General features: G+C 65.1%; 1 protein-coding gene across 4 annotated transcripts in view; it reads right to left on the minus strand.

The window, feature by feature from the left end:
* Window positions 1–747: 747 nt before the first annotated feature.
* Window positions 748–25,168, minus strand: part of ADGRB1 (adhesion G protein-coupled receptor B1) — an 85,390-nt gene continuing 60,969 nt past the window's right edge. For 3 of the 4 annotated variants that reach the window (XM_066265553.1, XM_066265555.1, XM_066265556.1), the window contains 12 exons: window positions 21,414–21,516; window positions 20,943–21,093; window positions 20,396–20,465; window positions 18,954–19,020; window positions 17,230–17,315; window positions 9,931–10,102; window positions 7,969–8,064; window positions 6,223–6,277; window positions 3,030–3,721; window positions 2,413–2,448; window positions 2,025–2,129; window positions 748–1,517 (listed from right to left, as the gene is read on the minus strand). In XM_066265553.1, coding sequence (XP_066121650.1) covers window positions 1,320–1,517; window positions 2,025–2,129; window positions 2,413–2,448; window positions 3,030–3,721; window positions 6,223–6,277; window positions 7,969–8,064; window positions 9,931–10,102; window positions 17,230–17,315; window positions 18,954–19,020; window positions 20,396–20,465; window positions 20,943–21,093; window positions 21,414–21,516 — 1,831 coding nt within the window. In that variant the 3' untranslated portion in view covers window positions 748–1,319. The remainder of the gene's footprint in view (window positions 1,518–2,024; window positions 2,130–2,412; window positions 2,449–3,029; window positions 3,722–6,222; window positions 6,278–7,968; window positions 8,065–9,930; window positions 10,103–17,229; window positions 17,316–18,953; window positions 19,021–20,395; window positions 20,466–20,942; window positions 21,094–21,413; window positions 21,517–25,168) is intronic. The other variant, XM_066265554.1, reaches the window with a different exon arrangement.

A 25,168-nucleotide genomic window follows, 5' to 3' on the forward strand; every position in this document is an offset into this window, starting at 1 on the left:
GTCCAGACCTCGGGCAGCTCTTGTTCAGAAACTGGGCAGGGGCCGTAGGCTGGGAGCCCAGGTGGGGACGTGGCAAAGGACAGGGTGGAACAGGAAGGGGGCCTGGTATGTACCCTGCACTCAGGTGTACAGGGACAGCTCTGGTTGTGTTCACATTTGTCCCTCACACCTGCCTCTTTGACAGAGGGGACCACCAAGGCCTGGAGGCAGGAGCCTCAATGACAGAAGGTGTTCTGGAACCTGAGAATGTGGCCCCCAGTCCAGCCTGGACTTGCCCTGCCCCAGGACTAAGGGGGAGGAGAGTAGGACAGGGGATCTGGAAGAGATGGTGGGCCCCCCACAGCCAATGGAAGAAGGGGAAGTCCCTCCCTCTCCCCATGTCCACCACTCTGCATTTCTTCTCGTCTCAGAGAGTCCCTCCTGCAATGACTCCAGGGCCCAGGGAAGTCAAACGCATGTCCCTGTGAGTCTCTTAAGTCTGAGGAGGGGAGGGAAGTAGGGGTCCCAGCACCCTGGGTTCCCTTGGGAGACATGAGCAACTGCTTGGGGCCCTGGCCCACCGTTGGGGTGGGGGGCTGTCCCAATACTCACAAGCAGGGCACAAGGCGGGCGAAGCTGTGGTGCCAGCCAGGCCTCCCAACCCTCTCCTGGGTGAAGGGACCAAGGCTGGTCAGCAGAGCCCGGCCCCAGCCTGCAGGGTCCCCACATCCATGCTGCCCCCAGGATGGTCACAGAGAGAGCACGTGGGTTTTTAACTGTTTTATTGAAGAAAAGAAAAGGAGAGAAAAAATAGATTCCCCACCCTTGCCTCATCCCAGAGTGGGCCTCTAGTCCTGCCCTTGTAGGCAGGCAGGAGAGGACTGTGCTCTCCGCCTGGGTCAAGGAGGTCCAGGCCCTGGGGGGGGGCTGGCTGCTTCCCGAGGAATGGGGGTGTCTAAAAAACGGTGTCAGGCCGGCCGGAACAAGCAGGCTGGTCCTCTGTTGCAGCGGCTCAGGCGGGCATCCCAGGGGTGCTGACCGCACCCGGCCTGGCCATTGTCCACAACCGCCTGCCCGACCACCGGGGTTGGGTCCGAGGAGGGCCGAGTCTGAGGCATCTTCTGGCCTCTGCAGCCCTGTGCCACTGGGGCCACCGCCTCCTGTCCCGTCTGGCTCTGGTCCCAACACTGAGGGTCTCTGCCTGGCCGCCGTCCAAGTGCCCTGAGGCCGGGGCGCAGGCCTGGCCCGCTGCCCGCGAGCGTGTCTGTGCCCGTCCTGCAGCAGGAGCGGGCAGAGCAGCCTCCCTCCTCCGTGCCGGTGCGTGGCCGTCGCCCACCCACTCAGACCTCGGTCTGGAGGTCGATGATGTCCTGGCCCACCAGCGGGATGGTGGCCCCCGACTTCTCCCACTCCACGCTGCGCAGCTCGAGCGGCGACGGCGGCAGCGGCTCCAGCTCCTTCTTCACCCAGGTGGGCGGCCCGTGGGCTTTCCGGAGGCTCTCCCAGGGACGCTTGTTGGGTGTCTGCTGCTTCTCTGGCTGCTGGGCAGCAGGCGGTGGACGGGGCGGGACAGAGAGGGAGAGAGAGACGGTGAGGGGAAAAGGATGCAGACACCCGTCGACAGGGAGGAAGGGACCAGAGAGGCGTGGGCAGGGCAGCGGGAGGCCCAGCACAGTGGGGAGGGCAGGCACAGAGCCCTTCCCGGACAGCACAAGGGCTGCGGCCCCCCTGCTGGGTCAGGATCTGGGGTGACCTGCAGGGAAGGGCAGCTAGGGGCCCTGCCTGCTCAGCACCCCTCGCGTGGCTCTCCGAGGTCACCTTCCCCGGCTGCCCTGGCCCTCCGACACCCTGCCTGCCTGTCCACTTCTTCCCGGGCCCAGCACGGGCCGGAGGGAGGCGCTGGACCAGCCAGGGAAAGGCTGGACAAATGAACAAATGGATGCAGCGGGGTCGGAGAAGGAGGGAGAAGGCAGGCTCACCTAAGGGCTCTCCCTCGACTGCCCACACCAGCCCCACCCACCGCCCCACGGCCCTGCCGTCCGGACCTTGCTCTCCGGGCCCAGCACCTCCTTGTCCTTCTCTGCGTGCTGCAGCTTCCGGTTCAGGTCCTGGAACATGTCCTGGTGCCGCTTCCGCGTGTGCATGATCTTCTGCAGGGGCAGAGGGCAGGGCCCGAGCCTGGAGGGGCTGCCCTGCCCCACCCGCCCGCGGGCTGACTCCCGGAGATGTGGCCTCCCGGGTCGGGGTGGGGTCCTCCCCCCCAGGAACTGCCTGCTGCACCCTCCCGCGGGCTGGCTCCTGGAGATGTGGCCTCCGGGGTCGGGGTGGGGTCCTCCCCCCCAGGAACTGCCTGCTGCACCGCTTGGGCTGCCTGGCCAGGGGCTCAGAAGACACCTAGACCCAGGTGTTTGGGAGAGGGGACCTGGGACCCACCTCAAAGTCCAGTTCTGCATACCGCGATTTCCGCCTCTGTGGGGAGAAGTGGTCTGTGTGCATTTGTAACCAGTTTCCTTAAAACCCCCCTGACCACAAGTCCTGGCCTCTCATTGCCTGCGGGTGGGGTACCAGGGTCCCCCTCACCCCATGCTTACTCTTGGGATGCTGGGCCTCCCCACCCCCCCAGTTTCTGAGCCCAGGTCCTGCAGGCTGAGTGGGGGTCCACTCCGGGTTTCGGGCTGGTCTAAGGAGAGACTGGCAGGACTGCCCAGCCCGAGGGAGCTCGATTCCAGCCAGTTCACCTGCAGGCCGAGTCCTGAGCCCCTGGCAACGGGACATCACCCTACGGGGACCAGCGGGTGGGGGGCTGTTCTCGCACAAGCAGCCAGCTTTCCATCGTGAGGGCCCAGCAGGGCCAGGGGCGTGCCGGAGAACAGCCGATGCCACGCGCTCTGGGCAGAGCCAGGGCACCTCGGTCCCAGGCCAGGCCAACGGGGGACTCTTCCAGCCGATGAGGTGGGATGTAAGCTCCTCAGTCCCCGGGGCCCCCAGGAGGCGCGCCCCTCCCTCGCTGACTAGAGACCCCGACTGCCCCCCCACCAGGCAGCCCTCACCTCCAGGGAGCTCACAGATAAGGTGGAGACGTTCTCATTCTTGCTCCCAGCCCCTGTGCTGGGCCCCGGGTGGGCAGCAGGGTTCCCGGGCTCCCCCAGGCTGGGGGGTGCTGGCTCCAGGCTGGGCGCCGGGGGCAGAGGCTGCGGGGGTGGCGGGGGCGGCGGAGGCGGGGGCGGCGGGGGCTGGGCCGGGGGGGCCTCGGGGGGCTGGCGGGAGGGCGGGCTGCGGGCCGGGAGGCTGGCGTCGGGCGCCATGTTGAGGTGGATGAGGCGCGTCTGGGGCATCTGGTCCAGGTGGATGCTGTACTTGGGCTCTTCCTGGGCCTTGGGCCGCAGCGTGGCCGTGGCCGTGGGCAGGATCACGTAGCTCGTGTCCAGGGCCTTCTCCTGGGCCCGGCTCAGCTCTGAGTCCAGCTTCTTGAAGATGTCCCCATCCCCCACGAAAGAGGACTTGGGAGCCCGGCTCTTCTTGAGGGTCAGCGAGTGGTTGGGGAAGTCGGGCAGGGGGCCGCCCGGGCAGTGGGGGGAGCCGTGCACGTGGAGCTTGGACACGTTGGCGGGCAGGCTGTTGAAGTTGGGGGGCGGCACCTTGGCATGGGCCAGCTTCAGCTTCTCCTCCTCGGCCAGCGACGGCCGCTTGAGCGTGCCCGTGATGGTGGCCGTGCGGCAAGCCGCGATGTCCTTGTTCAGCACTGGGGGGACAGGAGAGAAGTCGGAACGGCTTGGCCAGGACCCCACTGGGCACAGCCCCTCCTCTGTCTGGCGCTATAGCAGCCAGAGTTCCTTTCGTCCCTTCACACTCGGCTGGGACACGGGGTGCCCCTCTGTCCACCCCTGCGAGGGCAGATGACCACCACCCAGACACTGCCCTTCCAGAAGCTGGGTGGCCTCTGGTGGCCCGAGGTGACTCATGCTGCCCAGAAGTGCAGGGACATAGCTTCTCGATGTGGGCAGTTGAACTACAGGCGGCATCAGGCTGCCCTGAGCTCTGCCCTGGTGAGCATGCCCACCACCCACCTCGATCTTACCGGTCAGTTCAGCCCTGGCTGGCCCTCTGAGCGCCTAAGCTGCCCGGTTTGGTCGTCCACCCAGTCCTGCCCGGTTTGGTCGTCCACCCAGTCCCACTCGGGGCGCAGCCCCTGCTGGCCGGTGGCCCAGTTCCCACCCACACCTCTGTCCGGCCCCAGGGCCAGTGCTTGTCAGCTGCTTCCTGCCCCTGATCCCATCAGCACGCAGCCTCCAAGCTGCCCAGGCTGACGGCCACTCGCTCGCCACAGGTCGGAGCCTCTCAGGCCACCCTCCCTGCCCCTTCTCTTCTCAACACACTGGACGCCGGCACCCTGCCCCTCGCCTGCAGCTAACGTCCACTCCATGAGGCCCAACAGGGGACCGGCCATCTTCTCCGCCACACCTGTGCCCCCCCAGGGTCAGGAAGGGCCCCACCCTTGCTGCCCTTGCATCTGTCCCAGTGAGGTCCCCCTGCCCACCACAGAGTGAGTGCCAAGCCCATGGACCAGGCTGTGGGCCCCCATGCACTGGGCACACAGCCCAAATCCGTCCAGGGCCCGGGCCCCGTGTTGGGGTGCCTACCGCACCCTGTGCTGGCCCACACTGGGTCCCCGCTCCCTGCACACTCAGGGCTTGGTTGTTTGTGACACCCCCTCCTAACGACCCCCACCCCACAGCCTCTAGCCACTCGTTGTTCAGAAGGACCTGGGCCAGACTGGGTCATTTTCCTAATGAGAAAGGAAACGGAGGCTCCAAGATCAGTGCCACCCGAACAGGGCGGGGCCAAGCCTCCCACAGCCCCCAGGGCGGGGCCAAGCCTCCCACAGCCCCCAGGGCGGGGCCAAGCCTCCCACAGCCCCCAGGGCGGGGCCACCTCCCAGGGATGCTGGCTAGATAGCATGAGACTACTAAGGCAGCAGGGATGGCTCCAGTTCCTGCGCAGACTAACCCAGGGATCACCTCCTCCAAAAAGCCCTCCTGGGTCTACCTGGCAGCAGCTGGCACTCGCCACTTAGGGCTGTCTCTAGAGAAGGTGCTCCTCAAACCCCTGGCAGACCAGAGGGAGGGTGGCCCCCCAGAAGGACTGCCTGTCACTGCCCCAGACCCTTGGCTCATAGAACAATGACCCTTGGGGGGTTTTCTCTTATTGGGCAATTAATTCTTGTTTTGTCCTTGCTTCCAGGAAGCTCAGCACTGGCCTAGGCCCCAGCAGCGGGTCCTTCTGCCTCCTTTCCTCCTGCTCCCCCTGAAGTCCCCCTCATCTGAAAAGTCATCTGTGGTTGGACCAACAATGAAGAAATGAAGGTGACACAGAACACGAGCCCTTGAGGGTGGGCAGGCCGGGGTCAGAGGTCAGAGCTTGCCCAGTCTCACTACCCCTGAGAGGAGGAGGTGGGGGCCCCAGACCGGCAGTGACTGTGGGTGCTGAGGACTGGGGCACGATGTGCGGAGTGTGAGCCCTGGGCAGGGGCCCCAGGTGGTCCTCTCCGGGACTCAGGACCCCACAGGTGTGGCCTGCAGCCTCAGGGAGTGGGGGGTGTCTGGGAGGCAGGGGCGCCAGGGGGTCCTCTCCGGGGCTAAGGACCCCACAGGTGTGGCCTGCAGCCTCAGGGAGTGAGAGGTGTCTGGGAGGCAGGGGCCCCAGGTGGTCCTCTCCAGGGCTCAGGACCCCACAGGTGTGGCCTGCAGCCTCAGGGGGTGGGGGGGGGGGCTGGGAGGCAGGGGCGCCAGGGGGTCCTCTCCGGGGCTAAGGACCCCACAGGTGTGGCCTGCAGCCTCAGGGGGTGGGGGGGGGGCTGGGAGGCAGGGGCGCCAGGGGGTCCTCTCCGGGGCTAAGGACCCCACAGGTGTGGCCTGCAGCCTCAGGGAGTGGGGGGGCTGGGAGGCAGGGGCCCCAGGGGTTCCTCTCCGGGGCTCAGGACCCCACAGGTGTGGCCTGCAGCCTCAGGGAGTGGGGGGGCTGGGAGGCAGGGGCGCCAGAGCAAACCGAGTCTGCACAGGCCCGACCGGGCGGGGGTGGGGCCCCGTCTCCCTGCTCAGGCCGGGGCTCCCAGGGCGGTGTCTCCATGGGCCGGGTGGGCTGTGAAGATGGGGTGGGATGAGGACAGACAAATGGACACACAGAGGTATAAAGAACAGAAAAAGAAGCAAGTGGACCCGGGCGAGGGCCACCTGTCGCTCTCACCTGTCAGGCGCTCACCTGATCTACAGGCCAGATCCACATCCTTCTCGAAGTCGGTCTGCAAGACAGAGACGGGCAGGCTGAGGGCTGGGGGCCAGCAGGCTGGTGGACAGGGCCACACTGGAGCCGCAGTCACACCCTGGAGGGGCATGTGTGCCCGTGCGTGTCTGTGCTGTGTGTGTGCACACTCCTGAAAGCTGAGGGGGCCCACACATTCAAGGGTGCCAGGTACTGATGTGTCCACACTAAGTGAACTCCTGGAGGGCCACTACTCCCTGCACGCTGACACCTGTGACTGCACGTGTGTGCACATAAGTGTGTATGTGTGTGCACGAGCATGTGCAGGCATGCATGTACATGTGTGAGCATGTGTAGAGGTGCACACATAACTGTGTATGTATGCACACTGAACATGTGTGTATACGCAAGTTTGTGCACACACGTGTGAGCCTCCTCCCCCCAGGCCGTGCGTAGGTTAGCTGGGAAGTGAGAGGCTGGTCCCACCCCAGCTCACTCGTTCTTGCCCCTCTGGCCTCCTTTCCCCAGGCCCCCAGTACAAGACCCCCTTTGCTGTCCCCCACATTCCTCCAGTGCCCCCTGCTGCCCAAGCCATTGCCCCATGTCACCCTTTCAGTCCTCGCCAGGCCCCGGGGATGGGGGATGGGCATCTGGCTGGCCCGGAAGAGGCAGAGCAGGGCTGTGACACAGGTGTCTCGTGCCAGGGAGGACACCAGCTGCCCCTCGAGCAGCGGCCACGGTCCCTGCCGCCTGCAGCGCCCGCCCAGTCCTGGGCTAGGAGCGGGGGAATCAGGCTCCGGTCACCCCGGGCTGGTATGTGGCCTCCTCCAGGGGCCATAGGGCCCCCAGGGATGGCTGTGCCCTTAATCTCAAAGCTGGGGTTCCTGCCCTGCAAATGCAGGGCTCAGGTTATTGGGGAGACCCCAGAGTCTGACCTCAGAGGTCAGGCCAAGAGCAGTGTCAGGAGTCCAGGACCTGGCCTCTTCCACCTCGGGCCCCCGCCTTTACCCTACAGAACACCCGCAGCTGACCCCAGCTGCCACCGGCTGCCACTGGCCTCTGCTGGGGCCCTGCCTGTGACCCAACTGACCACTGTGAGGTGCAGGCACCTCAAAGACCGAATGAGTACCTCCTGCCTGTGAGGCTCACTGTGCCCCAGTGGGCAGCAACCTCGAAATGACAATGCGGAGAATTCACCCAGGGCACTACCAGGGCCAGAACAGGTGGTCTGATGGGGAGTTGGGGGGCCCCAGAAAAGGTGGCATCTCAGTGGACACCTGCAGGGTGAGCTGCAGGAGGAGGCGGGGACAGGGGTGCCGGGGCAGCATCTGGGGTCAGACAGTGTGCGTGGTGCCAGAGGACCTGGAAGTCAGGTCCTGAGGGGGGCCTGGCTGAGGACAGGGCCACAGCAGGGTGGGGGTGAGCAGACAGGCCAGACCGGTCCCCAAGAGAGAAGCTGGAGAGAGCAGGAGCTGAGAGCAGGGCAGGCCAGGACACCCAGAGGCTGGAGTCTGACCAAACCACACCGCTGGTACAGGGGGCGGGCACAGCGTGGACACCAGCCCATCCAGCCTCTCGTTAACTCGACCTGCCCACACCCAAACCCTGGACCAGGGGTCCACCCTGGGCACCCTCCGTCCCCCCAACCCCAGCCTGGGCTCCGAGCTCCCCCTGATGGAGCTGTGGGGCCTAGAGAGGTCAGAGGCAGCCACGCCCGGCTCCAAGCCCTACCATGAGCTGGGCGTGGCCGTTCTGGAAGGAGCCCCCCGAGTCCCCGTTGCCCTCCTCCTGGCGGTCCACCACGCGGCACTTCACGGCGTCCTGCACCTGGGGAGAGAGACCACAGGCGGTCAGTGGCAGCTCCCGTCGGCGAGGACCGGAGCCCTGGCGCGGTGCGGGAGGGCAGCTGACCCCAGCAGGCCCAGTGCCCAGGCCCAGCCTCCGCGCGTCTGAGTCTCCGTGCCCTTTGGGGCAGGAACTCCGGAATCTGGCGCTCCAGGACCGAGCAGTCCTGGCTGGAGTCGGTAAGAAGCTGCCATCAGGCTGAGGAGTCACCTGGTGTCCAGACCTGTCCTTCGTCACCACAGCCTCTGCTTCCCTGACTGTCTGGACGAGCCGAGGGCCTGGCCCTCACTCCCTCTTGAGATGCCTGATCTGTGTCTGCAGTGTCCTGAGTGGGCCTGCGTGTTCGTGGGGGGCCGGGCACCCGCTGCGGGAGGATCACCACCCACTCCGCCCGAGGTGATGACACCACTACGGCCAGGACTTTTCAGAAGAGGACGGTCAGGCGCCCTTCCAAATCCACCTTCTCACTGTTTTCCAAGTTCCACCGTCCCCTTGGTGGACGCGGCCTCGGTCTCACTGTCCACAGCTGCTCAGGGCCCGCTCCGTGGTTTTCATTCTCTTTCTGCTCTCCGATGTCCCTTTCTGCAGCCGGGCCACCAGGGGCCACAGGCGTGGCCTTAGCGCCCAGTGAGCATGTGACCACCCACGGCGAGCGAGCACTCCGCGTGGGGCGGCAGCTGCCCGTCTGCAGAAGGAGCTGTCGTAAACACGGAGACGGGCCACTCGGGGGCCAGGACATGGACCACACGGGCGTTTCCCCGAGGACATCATCACGGGCGGTGACACTTCCTCCCCCTGGGCTCTATCTCCCTGGCCCGCTGGGTGGGTCTGTGGCTTTTCCGGAGCTGGCTGTCCTCAGGTCCTTTCAGAGTGGACCCTCAGGGTCAACCGGGGCTGTTTGGACGGCATGAACTGCAGGTCTTCATTCTCCTGCCTTTCGCTGGGGTCAGAGCCCCTGGGGCTGGGGTTCACATCTCCCCAGTGGCATGAACCTGTGGGGGGCCTCCGCTGATGGGGTGAGCACGGTCAGCACGCACGTCTTCCCCGATTCATACTCGGTACGGCACCCCTATCTTCAGTTATGCAGGCACCTCCAGGCCCGTGTCCACCCCGAACTGGGAAGCTCCGTGGGGGTGTGGGGTCCGGTGGGGGCAGTGCTGCCAGTTCAGGGGGACGGAAGCTGCTCCTCAGACTGGCGGAGAGCCGGCCGCCTCACTCCGGGCCTGGCCTCGGCGTCCAGAGGGCCCCGGCGGCCCCCCGTCCCAGAGCTCTCCGGGCCCCTCCCTGTGCCTGTGCACTGGGCACAGCCTCCTTCCCGCTCTCCTGACCCTCTCCAAGCTGCACGCTTTAACAAGTGCCTCTGCCTCCTTTCCAGGGCTGCCAGGGAAGCAGGACCTGCCCGCCCACCCTGCCCCCCGACAGCCTGGCCCTCCCCATCAGGGCTCCCCGTGTGACCCCGAAGAAGAACCGAGTCGGGGATGTCAAGACGCTCACTTCCTCACACTTCCATCCCTCCAAGATCCGGGAAGCCGCCTTACTTGTGGCGACCAGCAGGTGGCACCTGGGGAGCAGCTGGGTGAAAACCTTCCCCAGGTGCCTCGGGGAAAGGTCCGGAAAGTGTCAGAAGTCTCAGCTGCCACGAGGCCTGCCCACATCTCTGGTGGCTCCCACGGGCCCCAGGGGGACAGAGTGGCCCCTACCCCGGTCTGAGCCAGCATGGGGCACGGGGACACCTCTGTGCCTGGGCCAGGCTGACCGCCCAGCAGCCGCGGGGGACCCTGCAGGCACCCGGGGCGAACCGAGGGCCCGGCTCCGTGGGCACGCCCCCGCCCGGCCCGCGGCGCCCACCTCTCTCCGCAGGATGCAGTGCACCATCACGATGACGAAGCCCTCCAGCGAGTCGAAGACGGCAAAGAGGATCTGGAAGAGGGCGGAGCGGCGGTCGGTGACGGCGAGCACGGCCGACATCCAGGTCAGCGCCAGCAGCGGCAGCACCACGCAGGAGCTCCACAGCGAGGCCCTGCAGAGAGCGCGGGGTCAGGGCCGCCAGACCACGCCCAGGGGGGGACACTCGGGACGGCACCTGGCCTCGTCCCCCACCCCCACCACGCAGGAGCTCCACAGCGAGGCCCTGCAGAGAGCGCGGGGTCAGGGCCGCCAGACCACGCCCAGGAGGGGACACTCGGATGGCACCTGGCCTCGCCCCGTGGAGGGGACACTCGGGACGGCACCTGGCCTCGCCCCCCCCCCGGGGTCAGGGCTCCACAGCGAGGCCCTGCAGAGAGCGCGGGGTCAGGGCCGCCAGACCACGCCCAGGAGGGGACACTCGGATGGCACCTGGCCTCGCCCCGTGGAGGGGACACTCGGGATGGCACCTGGCCTCGTCCCCCACCCCCACCCCGCGGTCAGGGCTCCACAGCGAGGCCCTGCAGAGAGTGCCATGTCAGGGCCGCCCAGACCACGCCCAGGAGGGGACACTCGGGACGGCACCTGGCCTCAGCCCCCCCTCCCTCCACGGGGGCTCCACGGGGCCTCCCACGCCCGGGCTGTGTGTCTCCTCTCCCCGGGACGCTTCACCCCTCTGTCCTCTGCAGAGACCCACTGCTTGGCCGGTCTTGCTGAGTTCTGCCAGCAATGAGGGCTCCCAGGGGAGCTGGTACCCGGTGAGGGAGGGAGCCCTCTGGGACACTGGGTTCCCGACTGCCTGTTGGGAGGCCCGGGGAGAGGAGGCCCCTGCTGGTTCCAGCTCCCAAGGCGCCCACACAGCCCTTCGGCCCCCAGTCAGAGGTCCAGGGCCTGAGCTGCCAGAGGGCCACAGGGAGGGGTACGTGGCCAGGCCTCTGAGCTCTGGACAGAGAAAAGGGAGGAAAAGAGAGCGGAGAGTCTGGGAGGGGAGGCGACAGGACAGACAAGGCCGGGCGGGTAGGTGACCAGGGCAGAGACAGACAGGACAGACGGACAGGCGCTGCCTCCTCTTGGGGGGCCCTGGTCTGCCTGTCCAGGGAAGAGGCTGCCTCTGCCCCACAGCCCTTGCCCCCTCCTCCAGGACCGCCTCCCCAGTCGTCACCCTTGGCAGCCCGGGCCCCTCCCTGCACACCATGGGCTACACCTGTGCCCACTCCGCGCCCGTCTCCTGCATCGTGCAGCGGGGACACTAGGCCACGCCCAGGGGCTGTTGTGGGTACAGAACGCCTCTGCAGAGCACCTAGCATGCAACGGGTGCTCAGGAAACGCGGCCCAGCCTGGGCACCACTGTGCCGCTCAGGGCCACGGCGAGCTCTGCCCCCGGGTGGGTGACTGCTTGCAGGGGCTCCAAGGGGCTGCTGGGGCCACTGTCAAGGTCACTAGGATTGGCAGCTGATGTCCAGACCACTCCCTTCCTCCTACCTCACAACAAACAGGACAGATGGGTGTAGGATAGGGCTACTATGTTGGAGCTGGGGGCACAGGGCTGGGGGCGGGGGAGAGAGCTTGGGAGGGCCTGGGGTTCCAGCCAGGACAAGGACCCCCAAATCAGTGGGGCCCTGGCCAAGAGCTCCTGCCAGACTGCACACTCTGCCCTATGGCCCAGGACCTGCAAGGGGCCCAACCAGAAAGGCTGGACCGTGTCCGTACTCACCTCTAGACCTCGAAGAGCCACAGCTGCCTCCTGGATCCTCCTCCTTCTCCCCCTACTCCTCCCGGGCCCTTCCCTCCATCCTTTTCCTCCTTTTCCTCTTCTTCCTCATTCTCCTCCTCCCCCTCCATCTCCTCCTCAGCTGGCCAGCCTCTAAGACTGAGGTCCCCAATCCCAGTCCCGTCTCTTCTCCAGGACAAAGCTTCTTGTCCTGCCTCCACCCAAGGCCTTCCCCAGCTCAGGGACAGCTCCTGGGTCCCCCGCCTGGTGATTCAGGCCAACGCCAGGAGTCACCCCGAAGCCACCCCTGCTCCCCAGGCATAGCATGGGCTCCAAACTGGACCTCACGGGCCCCTCTTCTCCCCACACAACCCTGGGGTCTCCTGGCAGGCTCCCCTCCCATGGTTCCTTCTCAAACGTCAGCTCTGCCCACGGCACAAGACCCAGCCCCATCCAGGCCCTGGCTGACCACCAGCACCGAGGAGAAGCAGGCCGGGTGCAGACAGCTCCTGGTGAGGACGGCACCCACGGGCTTTCTTACTCAGAGGATGAGCCTCTGCCTCCTCCCACGCCTGCGGTGCCACACCTGGCACAGGGCCCGAACAAGCGGGCCCTCGGTGGAGACACACACAGCTGGTGACGTCTGTCCTTTGCCCCTTCCTGGCTCTGCACCTCCGTTCCCCCATCATGGTGGGTGGGGATTGGTCATCTCTCTCCTCACTCCCAAAAAGCAGACCATCTCTGGCCGGGACCCCTGGATGTGCCCTGACCCCCATGTTCTGAGCAGGCAGGGCCAAGCGCCCCTCCCAAACTCCTCATGCTCCGTGAGTCATCCTCCCTCGGCCCGAGGCCTGGCATGCACAGCCTGAGGCATCTGTGCTGGCAGGTGGCTGAGCCCGGGGACCTGAAGCTCCTCTCCTCCCCGCGGCATCTGCAGAGGCCTCGTGGGGGACCCACGCAGGCCCCGGCGTGACTGGAGGAGGAGAGGAGCTGGTGGGCGAGGTCCACGGGCAGTCGCCCCATCTGTCCCCTTTGCAAAGTCAGATGCTCCTAGGTGGGGGCAGGGGCTCCACGTGTGGCTGGGTTGGGGAACGAGGGGGCAGGGGCTCCACGTATGGTTGGGGTGGGGCACGAGGGGGCAGGGGCTCCACGTGTGGCTGGGGTGGGGCACGAGGGGGCAGGGGCTCCACGTGTGGCTGGGGTGGGGCACGAGGGGGCAGGGGCTCCACGTGTGGCTGGGGTGAGGCACGAGGACTGCCTCTCACGGCTGCGGGACCTCACAGGTTACATCCCCCCAGGCCCTGGGTACAGTTCCACACATTACAGCACCAGGTGTTGCCCTCCATGGAGACTGGCGTGTGAAACCAAAGAAAAGGCCATGCCTGCACCCGTGTGTGACCTGTGTTTCCCCCAACCTGTGACCTGTGTTTGCTGGCCGCTGTAGACCCAGCGTGAAGGAGAACCCCGCCCCTCCCTAGAGCCCCCAGCCCAGAGGCTTCTGGCTGAACCAGCCCAGCTCGGGCTGTGACCCCATGTCCACCTCTGCTCTGGCCAGCACTGCCCTCTGCCATCCAAGACCTAAGTGTCCAGCCCAGGGAGTGAACACAGGAGGGTCTAGGGTCCAGAGACAGGACCACCAAATGCTGTCAAAGTCGACTGAGCCACGCTCCCTCCAGATGTAGCCTGCACCTGGGACCCCAGGCCCACGCCATCCTGCCCTGCTCAAGCCCTTGGTGGACCCTGCACCTGGGACCCCAGGCCCACGCCATCCTGCCCTGCTCAAGCCCTTGGTGGCCCCTGCACCTGGGACCCCAGGCCCACGCCATCCTGCCCTGCTCAAGCCCTTGGTGGCCCCTGCACCTGGGACCCCAGGCCCACGCCATCCTGCCCTGCTCAAGCCCTTGGTGGCCCCTGCACCTGGGACCCCGGGCTCACACCATCCTGCCCTGCTCAAGCCCTTGGTGGCCCCTGCACCTGGGACCCCAGGCCCACACAATCCTGCCCTGCTCAAGCCCTTGGTGGCCCCTGCACCTGGGACCCCAGGCCCACGCCATCCTGCCCTGCTCAAGCCCTTGGTGGCCCCTGCACCTGGGACCCCAGGCCCACGCCATCCTGCCCTGCTCAAGCCCTTGGTGGCCCCTGCACCTGGGACCCCAGGCCCACGCCATCCTGCCCTGCTCAAGCCCTTGGTGGTCCCTGCACCTGGGACCCCAGGCCCACGCCATCCTGCCCTGCTCAAGCCCTTGGTGGCCCCTGCACCTGGAACCCCAGGCCCACGCCATCCTGCCCTGCTCAAGCCCTTGGTGGCCCCTGCACCTGGGACCCCAGGCCCACGCCATCCTGCCCTGCTCAAGCCCTTGGTGGCCCCTGCACCTGGGACCCCAGGCTCACGCCATCCTGCCCTGCTCAAGCCCTTGGTGGCCCCGGGCACAGTAAACAGCCCGCTGGCCCAGGGCCTCCCCACCACTTCCATGGCTGTGACTGCCTGTCCCAGTCACACACACATGCAGGCACACACCCGTGAACACACGTGTGCCCACTTGCACACACTCTCACGTGGAGTCACACACGTTCCCTCCCACGTGCTCACGCTCACACACACTGGCACACTCAGTGCTGGCCCAGGCCGCAGCACACTCACGGCCACCCTGTGAGGGGCTGCTCTGCCCAAGGGGACTCCCTGCCCGCTGGCCTCCCTGCACTGAGTGGCCCTGGGGGGGACGGGGGTGGTGGAAAGCAGGGGTGGGGGAGGGCTGGGCAGGGGCTGCCTAGGACCCCGGAGGGAACCGCAGAGATGACAGAAATGACAGAGAAAGCTGAACACAAGCAGAATGTGACTGTGGAGAGCTGGGCCCGGTGGCAGGCGGGTGGGCACTGGGAGGCACTGACACAGCATCACTGGCAGCTTCGGAGGTGGCGGCAGCCGCAGAGAGGGCTCCGCACTCGGCACATGTGGGGGCGCGCCCGAGGGGGGCCCAGGGCAGCTGACTACAAGTGAAAGACAGCTGAGACGGAGCAGACAGTTCTCGCAGAAACCGATGGGGGCGACCAGACAGCAGTCCAGCCCGAGTCTCCTGGGGCGGGGGCGGGGTCCTGGGGGGACAGGGTTCTGGGGGATGGGGTTCTGGGGGGACAGGGGGACGGGGTCCTGGGGGACGGAGTCCTGGGGGATTGGGTCCTGGGGACAGGGGGATGGGGTCCTGGGGGATGGGGTCCTGGGGGACGGGGTCCTGGAGGGACAGGGGGACGGGGTCCTGGGGGGACAGGGGGACAAGGTTCTGGGGGGACAGGGGGATGGGGTCCTGGGGTGGGGGCAGGGTCCTGGGGGATGGGCTTCTGGGGGACGGGGTCCTGCGGGAACAGGGGGACAGGGTTCTGGGGGGACAGGGTCCTGGGAGACGGGGTCCTGGGGGGACAGGGGGACTGGGTCCTGGGGGATGGGGTCCTGGTGGATGGGGTCCTGGGGGGACAGGGGGATGGGGTCCTGGGGGACGGGGTCCTGGGGGACGGGGTCCTGGGGGGACAGGGTTCTGGGGGACAGGGTCCTGGGGGACGGGGTTCTGGGGGGCGGAGGGACTGGTCTGGGGGTTCAGTGGGGGGTGTCCTGGAGGGTGGAGAAGTGGTCTGGGGATGAGGTCCTAGGAGGGTACAGGGATGGGGTCCTGTGAGGAAAGAGGGGTTAGGGTCCTGGGGGGCCAGTGGGGACGAGATCCTGGGGGGCGGGTGGGGAGAGGTGTCCTCGGGGCCCTTTCCACCTGACGCACCCAGAGCCTGGGCAGCGGGAGGGCGGGCCCCCACGTGCACATTCAGACTCCCACCCACATTGGTACAAAGCACGACCCTCGGATCGAGGCCACCGCCCTTTTCTTCTCAACCCCCCCCCCCATCTCACCTGACCTCACGCTGCCCGCCCGGGAGGGAGGAAGCTGTCTGATCAGTGACCCTGTAGGTGGTCCCTGAGCTGCCTGGGCAGGGACCTGTGGGGGTCCCTGCGTGTGTGTGAGGGGAGACGGGGTGTGTGGCGAGTCGGGGCGTGTTCCTGAGCCCGCACCCGTGTGCAGCAGGGAGAGGCCCCACCAGGCAGTCAGCTGTCGGACAGGCTGGGCTCTAGCACCCCCCGGGCCCGGCTCGAACCCTGCTCCGCCTGCGCTCACCCAGCCTGAGCCTCAGTCTGCCCAGCTGTACGATGGGGACATGACAGAGCCTGCATCAAGGGTGACCAACTGACAGAAACTGCCCCCAGTTACTCAGCCGGGCGGGGTGCAGCCCTGGGGCCTCCTTACTGTGTGACTGTCCAGGGGACGTGTGTGGGTGGCTGTGTTGCGGGCATGGGTCACAGCAGGCCTGCCACTTCCACTTCCCAGACCACAGACCAGGAGGCCAGGCCCTCAGCCACGGTCGGGACTCCTAGGTCACAGGCCTCCTCCAAGAAGGTTCCTAGCCAGGACCAGAACTCACCAGCGACCCCAGGGGGTGGTTTCCTGATGCTTTCATTCACTGGGGAGAGCAGGAGAAGCAGAGGGGGGAGGGGGGTACACAGACAGACAGGCCGAGCAAGACTGGCACAGACTGGGGGGAAGGGACTGGGGGTCCCGACAAAGACACCAGCCAGGCTGAGGGACAGACAGACAGGCTGAGCAAGATGGCACAGACTGAGGGGGAAGGGACTGGGGGTCCCGACAAAGACACCAGCCAGGTTGAGGGACAGATAGAGCAGGCACAAGCAGGGTGAGAAGGGCTCAGAGGGCTGGGGTAAGACGGAGCGGGGCCTGCCCGGGTCTGCTGGGCTCAGAGGGCTGGGGTAAGACGGAGCGGGGCCTGTCCGGGTCTGTTGGGCTCAGAGGGCTGGGGTTAGACGGAGCGGGGCCTGCCCAGGTCTGCTGGGCTCAGAGGGCTGGGGTAAGACGGAGCGGGGCCTGCCCGGGTCTGCCGGGCTCAGAGGGCTGGGGTAAGACAGAGCGGGGCCTGCCCGGGTCTGCCGGGCTCAGAGGGCTGGGGTTAGACGGAGCGGGGCCTGCCCGGGTCTGCCGGGCTCAGAGGGCTGGGGTTAGACGGAGCAGGGCCTGTCCCTGCTGTCAGCCCCGGCTGTGACCTGGTGGCCCCGTCCCCTCGGAGGCTGGAGGGGCAGGAGCCTCTGAAGTACACTCCCCCTGGCTGCTGGGCATGGCCCCGCCTCTCAGACTGCCATCTGCAGTGCTGTGTGCCCTCCTGCCAGACACCGCCCTCTCTGGGCTAGTTTCCCAGGTAGGACATCCAGGCCCATCCACTATTCCCCTTCTCCCTACGTTGAAGGCACCGCAGGGTGGGCACCCAACTCCAAGGTGGGGAGGGGAAGCTGGGCGGAGGTGGGGTCTCTGAAAGCCATGTTCCATTATTTCTGAGCACCCTGTAGGGCTCCCACCCTGTCATGGGCCAGATGGAGAGCTGAGGCACCGAGCACGGCAGGGTCGGCTGCGTGCCTGCACAGACCTCGGTGCCTCAGTTTCCCCACCTGCGCTGGGGCTCAGGGATGGGTGAGCTCTGGGTCCTACCCTGCCCGCTCCTTCAGCTTCTTGTCCGTGATGCCGTCCTTGGACACAAGCTTGTTGAACACCAGGATCCCGATGGCCATGTTCACCTGCGGGCAGAGGGCAGGGTGTGGGGGTGTCTGCACACGCCCAGGTCAGGGCGGCACCCGGCTGCACACGGGGTCCTTGCTAATGCTCTGCCCACAGCTGGGCCCCCTCGTCCTCGGTCAGGGGCTCCAGGAGAAGCAAAGTCACCAGAGCGGGCTCTGCCAGCCTCGCCCACACTCATGCCCCTTCACCCGCCATCTCCTCCTGTGAGCTGGGGTCCTCCATGCCACATGGACCCCTCTCACGCCCCGTAAGGCTGGGCATCGATGCTCGAGCCTTCCACGTGACCCTCCCACCTGACAGGCTCCACCATGACCTGAGAGCCCTGTCAGGCAGGGTGGACATGAGGACGGGCTAGGCTGACCCAGCTGGGGGCTCAGAGGGTGACGGAGGTCTCCTTCTACAGGCTGGATGGGGCGGGCGCCCTGGGCCCGGTCCTGCTGTGGGATGAACCGGCCATCGGGCCAGCCCAGAGGACTATCTGCCATCTCCACTGTGGTCAGCTGCAGATTGTGAAGCGGCGATTCCATTTGTCCAGAGATCAGTGGTCTGGCTGGAGTCAGGGAGAGCCTGTCCCCACCCACAGAGGGGCTGACCAGGTGAGCATGCAAGCAGGCTGGCCCCAGCACACAGCAGGGGTACCTGCCCTGCCCAGAGCACAGAAGGAACCTCTAGCGGCTTCTGCCACACCTAGGCTCACCCCGCGCTCCTCCAGCTCTTAGGGTCCCTGCCCCCGCCTCCTGCCCATGACGGGGACTCGCCCCAACCCAGGACCGCTGTCCCGGCTCCGCCTGGGGCCGCACTGCTCCTGCATACGCTGTCCGGGAGCTCTTTGCAGCCCTTAACTCAGGCCCACTCCAGCCTCCAGGCACCCTCCCTGACTGCCCAGGGCTGGCACCTGCCCCCCGGGAAGTGTTTCCTGGTGCTAAGGGAAGTCTCTCGTGCTGCTGCACAACTGCCACCGGAGACTGAGAGAAGTGTCCCCAGGAGGCCCCTCAGACACGGCCATACCCTGGAGCTCCTGGGCTCTCCCCTCTCCTCTGGCCTCCTGCTGGTGAGAGTGGGGGTCCCACAGCAAGGCAGGATACATCCAGAGAGGGGACCTGGTGGCCCGGGCTCCACTGCAGCCCCTCCCACCACCCTGGGGCGCCTGCTGACATGGCCCTGGCCCCTGACTTGCTGCTCTGAGGTGCCCACACAGCACATAGCCTCTCCCTCCTGCCCACGCCTTCCGGGAACGAAGGAGCTGGGGTCCAGTCTGGGCTGTGGGGACAGTCCTGGGCAGGAGCCCCAGGCCCAGGCTCCCCCCTGCTCGTCCGCACCCCGGGGACAATGACCCTGGTGCCACTGGGCAGTGTCGCACATCTCTCGCGGCTCCAGCCCTCCAGCTCTCCCCCTGACCACACCCACCCGATCACTCACTGGGCAAATGTGCCCAGTTCTGGCAGGTACAGAGCTGGTCTCCAAGAATCAGGCGAACTGTGCTCACAGGAATAAGAGGCCACAGCCACAGCCCAGCCTCTGTGCCCTTGCCGCCCGAGGGCAGAGCAGGGGACTGTGGACACGGCCCACGGCCCCGTGACCAGGGACGGCACGTGCAGCCCGAGGCCCGAGCTGGGACCACGGGGCGGGCTCCGTACCAGCACAACAGCAGCAGCTGGTCCCACGAAGGCATACAGCAGTCCCCCCTCCAGGGAGAGCCAGCAGCTGGGGAGGGAGACAGGCTGGTTAGTGGGCAGGCGAGGGCCCCGCTCGCGCACAGGGTGGGCACCACAGCTTCCCAGGGGGGCAGGCGAGACGCTCAGAGGGGCGGAAGGGGTGCAGCACAGACGGATCGCCCTTAAGTGCGGGACCCTCACATTCATTCTCTGGCTTCAGGGCCTTGGGGACCCAGGAGGCACCGTCACCCCTGGTTTATGGAGGCAGAGCAGGCCCAGAGCGGAGGCACACAGCAGAGAGCCAGCTGCCCTGACCGCCCCCTTCTGCCTGTCCCCACCCCCTCCTCTCAGTCCTTCCCCATCTCACATGCAGACTTCCCTTCCTGACAAGATGCCCGAACACTGGGCAGGGTCCCAGGTCTGGTCCTCCGCCCGCCCACTTAGCACGCGGCCTCCACACCGGTCCTCTGCTCACACGTCTGGCCGGGCCCTCCCGCGCCCCACTCTTCCCCGAGAGTCTCCACCACACCCCTGCGGTGGCCACGGGAGCTGTGAACCCAGCGAGGGTCCTGTCCTCTCTGTGTGCAACCCCGGCCCCGAGCAGCCTCCCCTGTGCTGTCTGTCAAACCAAGTCCTCTTCATCCTCAAGCACCTCCCTTCAATGTCCCACCTTCTTCTGACCCGCCCCTGACCCAGCAGGCTGGCTGAGCCCTCCGCTCAGCACTCACCCCACTGGGCTCCCTGTAAGTAGGTCCTCCCTCGTTCACGTCCGCTGCCCGCCCCATTGCCCAGATGGGGCGTTGCTGCAGGGCCCCACCACATCCTGCCCCTGGGGGCTCCACAGTGAGCCGCACTGGCACAGTCGGTATGGGTCACTCCTGCCTCTGGCCACCCCTCCCCCCAATCCCTGTAGCCAAGGCCCCTGCGGCCTCGGTTCCCTTCCCCCAGCCTGGGAAGTCGCACTGCTTCCAGGATGACCCCAAGCTCCCCGGCCTGGTGGTCAAGGGCTGACCTTCCAGGGCCTCAGTGACCTCATCTGCAGAACAGGCCCCCCGACCGCCTGCTCTGCCAGGCCTTATCGAGGGCTTCCCTGGAGCCCCACTGGTGTGGGGTGGACACCCAACCAGATGGGGAAACTGAGGCTCGGAGGGGCTAGCGGACCTGTCCGAGGAGGAGGCGGGAGGCCCCAACAGCCCCGACACTGTTTCTCTCGCTGCTGCTGCCCACTGCCCGGAGGAGCTGACCGACGGGAGGAAGGCGGCCCCCTGAGGAGCCTGGCCTCCAGCTCCGGGGCCTCACCCTCTCCCAGACTCGGCTTTCTCATCTGCGAGATGGGGGCCCAGCCAGCCGTCGCCTCCTAAGGCAGCGGGAGGGCCCGGAGGGTGCGCGTGGCCCCGCCACATCCCCACCCCACCCTGACTCACTAGTTCATGGTGCTGTACCCTTTGGCCTTGGTGAATCCCACGGAAATGGCCACGACCAGTGCAGGGAGCCCTAGGGAGGGACCGAAACACAGGGTTGGTTCCCCACCATCCCAGCTGTGCATGTGGAGGGTGGCCGTGGAGCGGGGGAGCAGGGCCAGGAATGTGACGGTGAAGCTCCAAGCCGAGGGTGACACTGAGCGTGTGAGGGGACAGGAGGTGGACAGGGATGAGAACCAGCAGAACTGGGGACAGGGCCACTGGGTTAGCAACTAAAACACAGGACACCCAGTCACGTTTGAACTTCAGATAGAAAAGGAAATATTCTTTTGCTATAAATACGTCCTAAATATTGAACAGGACATACTTATGCTGAAGAGTTACTTATTATCTAAAATTCAAGTTCAGCTCGGTGTTAGCGGTTTACCAGTTCCATGACAGGACAAGTGCCCGGGAGGGAGGGGGAGGGGGGAGGGGGAGGGGGAGGGGGAGGGGGAGGGGGAAGGCCCGCCCACCCGGGCCCGCCCACCCGGGCGGGGCAGCCGCTCACCCCAGCCCAGGCAGAGGAAGCGCTTGCGAATGAGGCGGTTTCGGAGGCGGCCCGTCACGGCCATGTAGGACTGCCAGGCCTCGGTGAGCACCCAGCAGAAGGACGACAGGAAGAAGAAGTGGAGAAAGGCGGCCACCAGCGTGCACACCACCTGGGCAGGCGGGCAGACGGGTGGGGAGGCTGGACAGGGGCTCGCTCCCTGGGCCCCACGCCCGCCCGAGTGAGTGGCCCAGGGACCGCAGTGATGACCAGGTCAAGTCTGCAGTTCACTCGTCCACGGCCCTGAGATGGGTGCTTGTGTGACCCTGCACACCAACGACCAGGGACGATGCCAAGTGGCTCCGGTCCCCTCCTCCTCAAGCTTCCTGGGGATTCCTGGGTCCAGGCCCCTGATGGGGTTGGCACCGTCAACTCTTCACCCACCCCGCTTGGGGACACTAGGATGTGCATGGCAGGTCTGAGGCCACCTACCTTGTTGCGGGTCTGGGTCTGCCCAATGAGGATGAGGGCGTTGGAGGAGATGATGGACAAGCAGAAGTTGATGAGGATGACGGACCGCTCTGAGCGGATGTACCTGTGGGAGAGGGTGGGAAGTCCATGGTCAGTGCCCAACAAGGCCTCACGTCACAAAAACTGGGGTCCTGCTGCATACCAAGACCAGGTGTCACATCCTCCTTGCAAATATTGCTGCTGCCACCATCATCACCATCCTCATCCCCACCATCCTCATCACCCCCATCCTCATCTCCATCATCTTCATCACCCCCATCCTCATCTCCATCATCCTCATCTCCATCATCCTCATCTCCACCATCCTCATCACCCCCATCACCACCATCTTCATCTCCACTATCCTCATCCCCACCCTCCTCGTCACCACCATCACCACCATCCTCATCTCCACCACCCCATCTCCATCATCCTCATCACCCCCATCACTACCATCTTCATCTCCACTATCCTCATCTCCACCATCCTCGTCACCACCATCACCACCATCTTCATCTCCACCATCCTCGTCACCACCATCACCACCATCACCATCACCACCATCCTTGTCACCACCATTTCCACCATCCTCATCTCCACCACCCCCATCTCCATCATCCTCATCTCCACCACCCCCATCACCACCATCCTCATCTCCATCATCCTCATCACCACCATCTTCATCTCCACCATCCTCATCTCCATCATCCTCATCACCCCATCACAACCATCCTCAACTCCACCATCCTCATCTCCACCATCCTCGTCATCACCATCACCACCATCCTCATCTCCATCATCCTCATCTCCATCATCCTCATCACCCCCATCACAACCATCCTCAACTCCACCATCCTCATCTCCACCATCCTCGTCATCACCATCACCACCATCCTCATCTCCATCATCCTCATCTCCATCATCCTCATCACCCCCATCACAACCATCCTCATCTCCATCATCCTCATCACCACCATCTTCATCTCCACCATCCTCATCTCCACCATCCTCATCACCCCCATCACCACCATCTTCATCTCCACTATCCTCATCCCCACCCTCCTCATCACCACCATCACCACCATCCTCATCTCCACCACCCCATCTCCATCATCCTCATCACCCCCATCACTACCATCTTCATCTCCACTATCCTCATCTCCACCATCCTCGTCACCACCATCACCACCATCTTCATCTCCACCATCCTCGTCACCACCATCACCACCATCCTCGTCACCACCATTTCCACCATCCTCATCTCCACCACCCCCATCTCCATCATCCTCATCTCCACCACCCCCATCACCACCATCCTCATCTCCATCATCCTCATCACCACCATCTTCATCTCCACCATCCTCATCTCCATCATCCTCATCACCCCATCACAACCATCCTCATCTCCACCATCCTCATCTCCACCATCCTCGTCATCACCATCACCACCATCCTCATCTCCATCATCCTCATCTCCATCATCCTCATCACCCCCATCACAACCATCCTCATCTCCACCATCCTCATCTCCATCATCCTCATCACCCCCATCACAACCATCCTAATCTCCATCATACTCGTCACCACCATCACCACCATCCTCTCTACCATCCTCATCACCATCTCCATCATCCTCATCACCACCATCACCTTCACCACCATCCTCGTCACCGCCACCCCCATCTCCACCATCCTCGTCACCACCATCACCACCATCCTCATCTCCATCATTCTCATCAACACATCCTTGTCACCTCCATCACCACCATCCTCATCACCACCATCCTCATCTCCATCATCCTCATCACCACCATCTTCATCTCCACCATCCTCATCTCCACCACCCTCATCTCCATCATCTTCATCTCCACCACCCCCATCTCCACCATCCTCATCACCATCTCCACCATCCTCATCACCACCATCCTCATCTCCATTATCCTCATCACCACCATCTTCATCTCCACCATCCTCATCTCCACCACCCTCATCTCCATCATCTTCATCTCCACCACCCCCATCTCCACCATCCTCATCACCATCTCCACCATCATCACCACCATCTCCACCATCCTCATCACCATCTCCTCCACCATCCTCATCATCACCATTGTCATCGCCACCACCATCACCACCATCCTCATCACACCATCACCACGTCCACTGCACCATATACCAAATTCCAGCACAGTTAAGTGCCAGGGAGAGCCCTGGGGAGCCACTGAGCATAGCTGCCCTCTCCTGCTGGGGATGTCTCATCTTTTAAAAATGTTTCTCCTTGTCCCTGTCACTCTCCCTTCAGACACAGCTCACTCCCGGGATCTCACTGGCTCCCTGCTCCCAGCTTTCACCAGCCCTGACCCTCTGTCTGATGCTGGCTTTGAGTGGCTCCCAGTGGGGGCTGCAGAGCCTATGCCCACAGTAGCTGTGTTGCCGTGGGCAAGCGATTCAACCCCACTGTGCCACGGTCTCTCCCTCTGTCAGATGGGTCGAGGGCTGTGGCTGAATTAAAAGAGCTAGGCCATCATCACTCTCACTCCTGTGTCTCAACACAGCTTCCCCAGTGGCCTGTGACAGCTGAGGGTACAAGCAGAGCCTCAAAGGCCAAGACGTGGCCTGCTATGACATGTGACCTTGGGCGTGTCACGTGCCCTCTCTAGGTCTCCACTTCCTGATGGGACCATCCGGACGGGGTCCTGGCTGCAGCCCCCTGGGACAGTGACGGCCAGCAGAGCGCAGGAAGGGCGCACTTTGAGAACCGCAGGCAAAATCTTCAGAGCTGCTGTGTGGCTGCCCCGTGCCCCTTCCCCAGAATCCGGGGAAAGGAAGGCTTCGGGAGGGGCGAGGCCCAGGGCGAAGCATGTCCACAGGGGATCCGGGGCTTGTGGCCCGGGCAGGGGCACTGGACGCTGACCCTCCTGGTGCCTCCACGCTCAAGCAGGACAGAGGTCTGCTGGGCGTGGCACCCAGTCACCAGGAGATCCCAGCCACCCCTTCCCACTGGCCATATCGACTTCTCCTCGCTGGCCCCAGGGTGCGATGTCAGCTCAATTATTGGCTGGCATTGCCCTACCCACGGAGCCGGACACACTGGGAGTCCTGGCTGGGCCTGATGGGTGGCTGCTGGGCAGGCAGGTGACCTTGACTTTACCTGCCCTGTCCCAAGCCTCTGCACAGTAAGGCTCAGAGCAGAGCGGGGCACTGGGGGCAGGCAGGTGACCTTGACTTTACCCGCCCTGTCCCAAGCCTCTGAGCAGTAAGGCTCAGAGCAGAGCAGGGCACTGGGGGCAGGGAGGTGGCACATGTCCCCTGCCACATGCTTGCACTCACACCCTCTCACACACCTCTGTGTCTGCCTGGGCCTGGCTCAGAGCCACACACACACACACACACACACCCCTCACTCAGGCTAGTGACCAGCTCAGAGAGCAGTCCTCATGGCACACCTTGACCCACACTGCCTGCACCCCAGGGGCCCAAGCTGGACAGAGAGCGTCCAGGGCTGGGGGGTAGGGACTACGCTGAGGTTCCCACACTGCGACCCAAGCCTGGGCTTTGAGAAGGCCGTGGCCTGGCACGTCTAGGTGACAGGACAGACAGTGAAGCCACGGGATTGTGGGGGCCCCAGTGGTCAAGGGGCAGGGTGCTCAGTGGGGGAGCAGGTTGGGCTGGCACTGCCAGGAGAAGCGTTCAGAGGGCAGGAGGAGATGGGAGTCCCGTGTGAGGCGGGAGCCGGG

Source organism: Saccopteryx bilineata, chromosome 3, assembly GCF_036850765.1.
Source record: "Saccopteryx bilineata isolate mSacBil1 chromosome 3, mSacBil1_pri_phased_curated, whole genome shotgun sequence".
In the NCBI taxonomy this organism is placed as follows: domain Eukaryota; kingdom Metazoa; phylum Chordata; class Mammalia; order Chiroptera; family Emballonuridae; genus Saccopteryx; species Saccopteryx bilineata.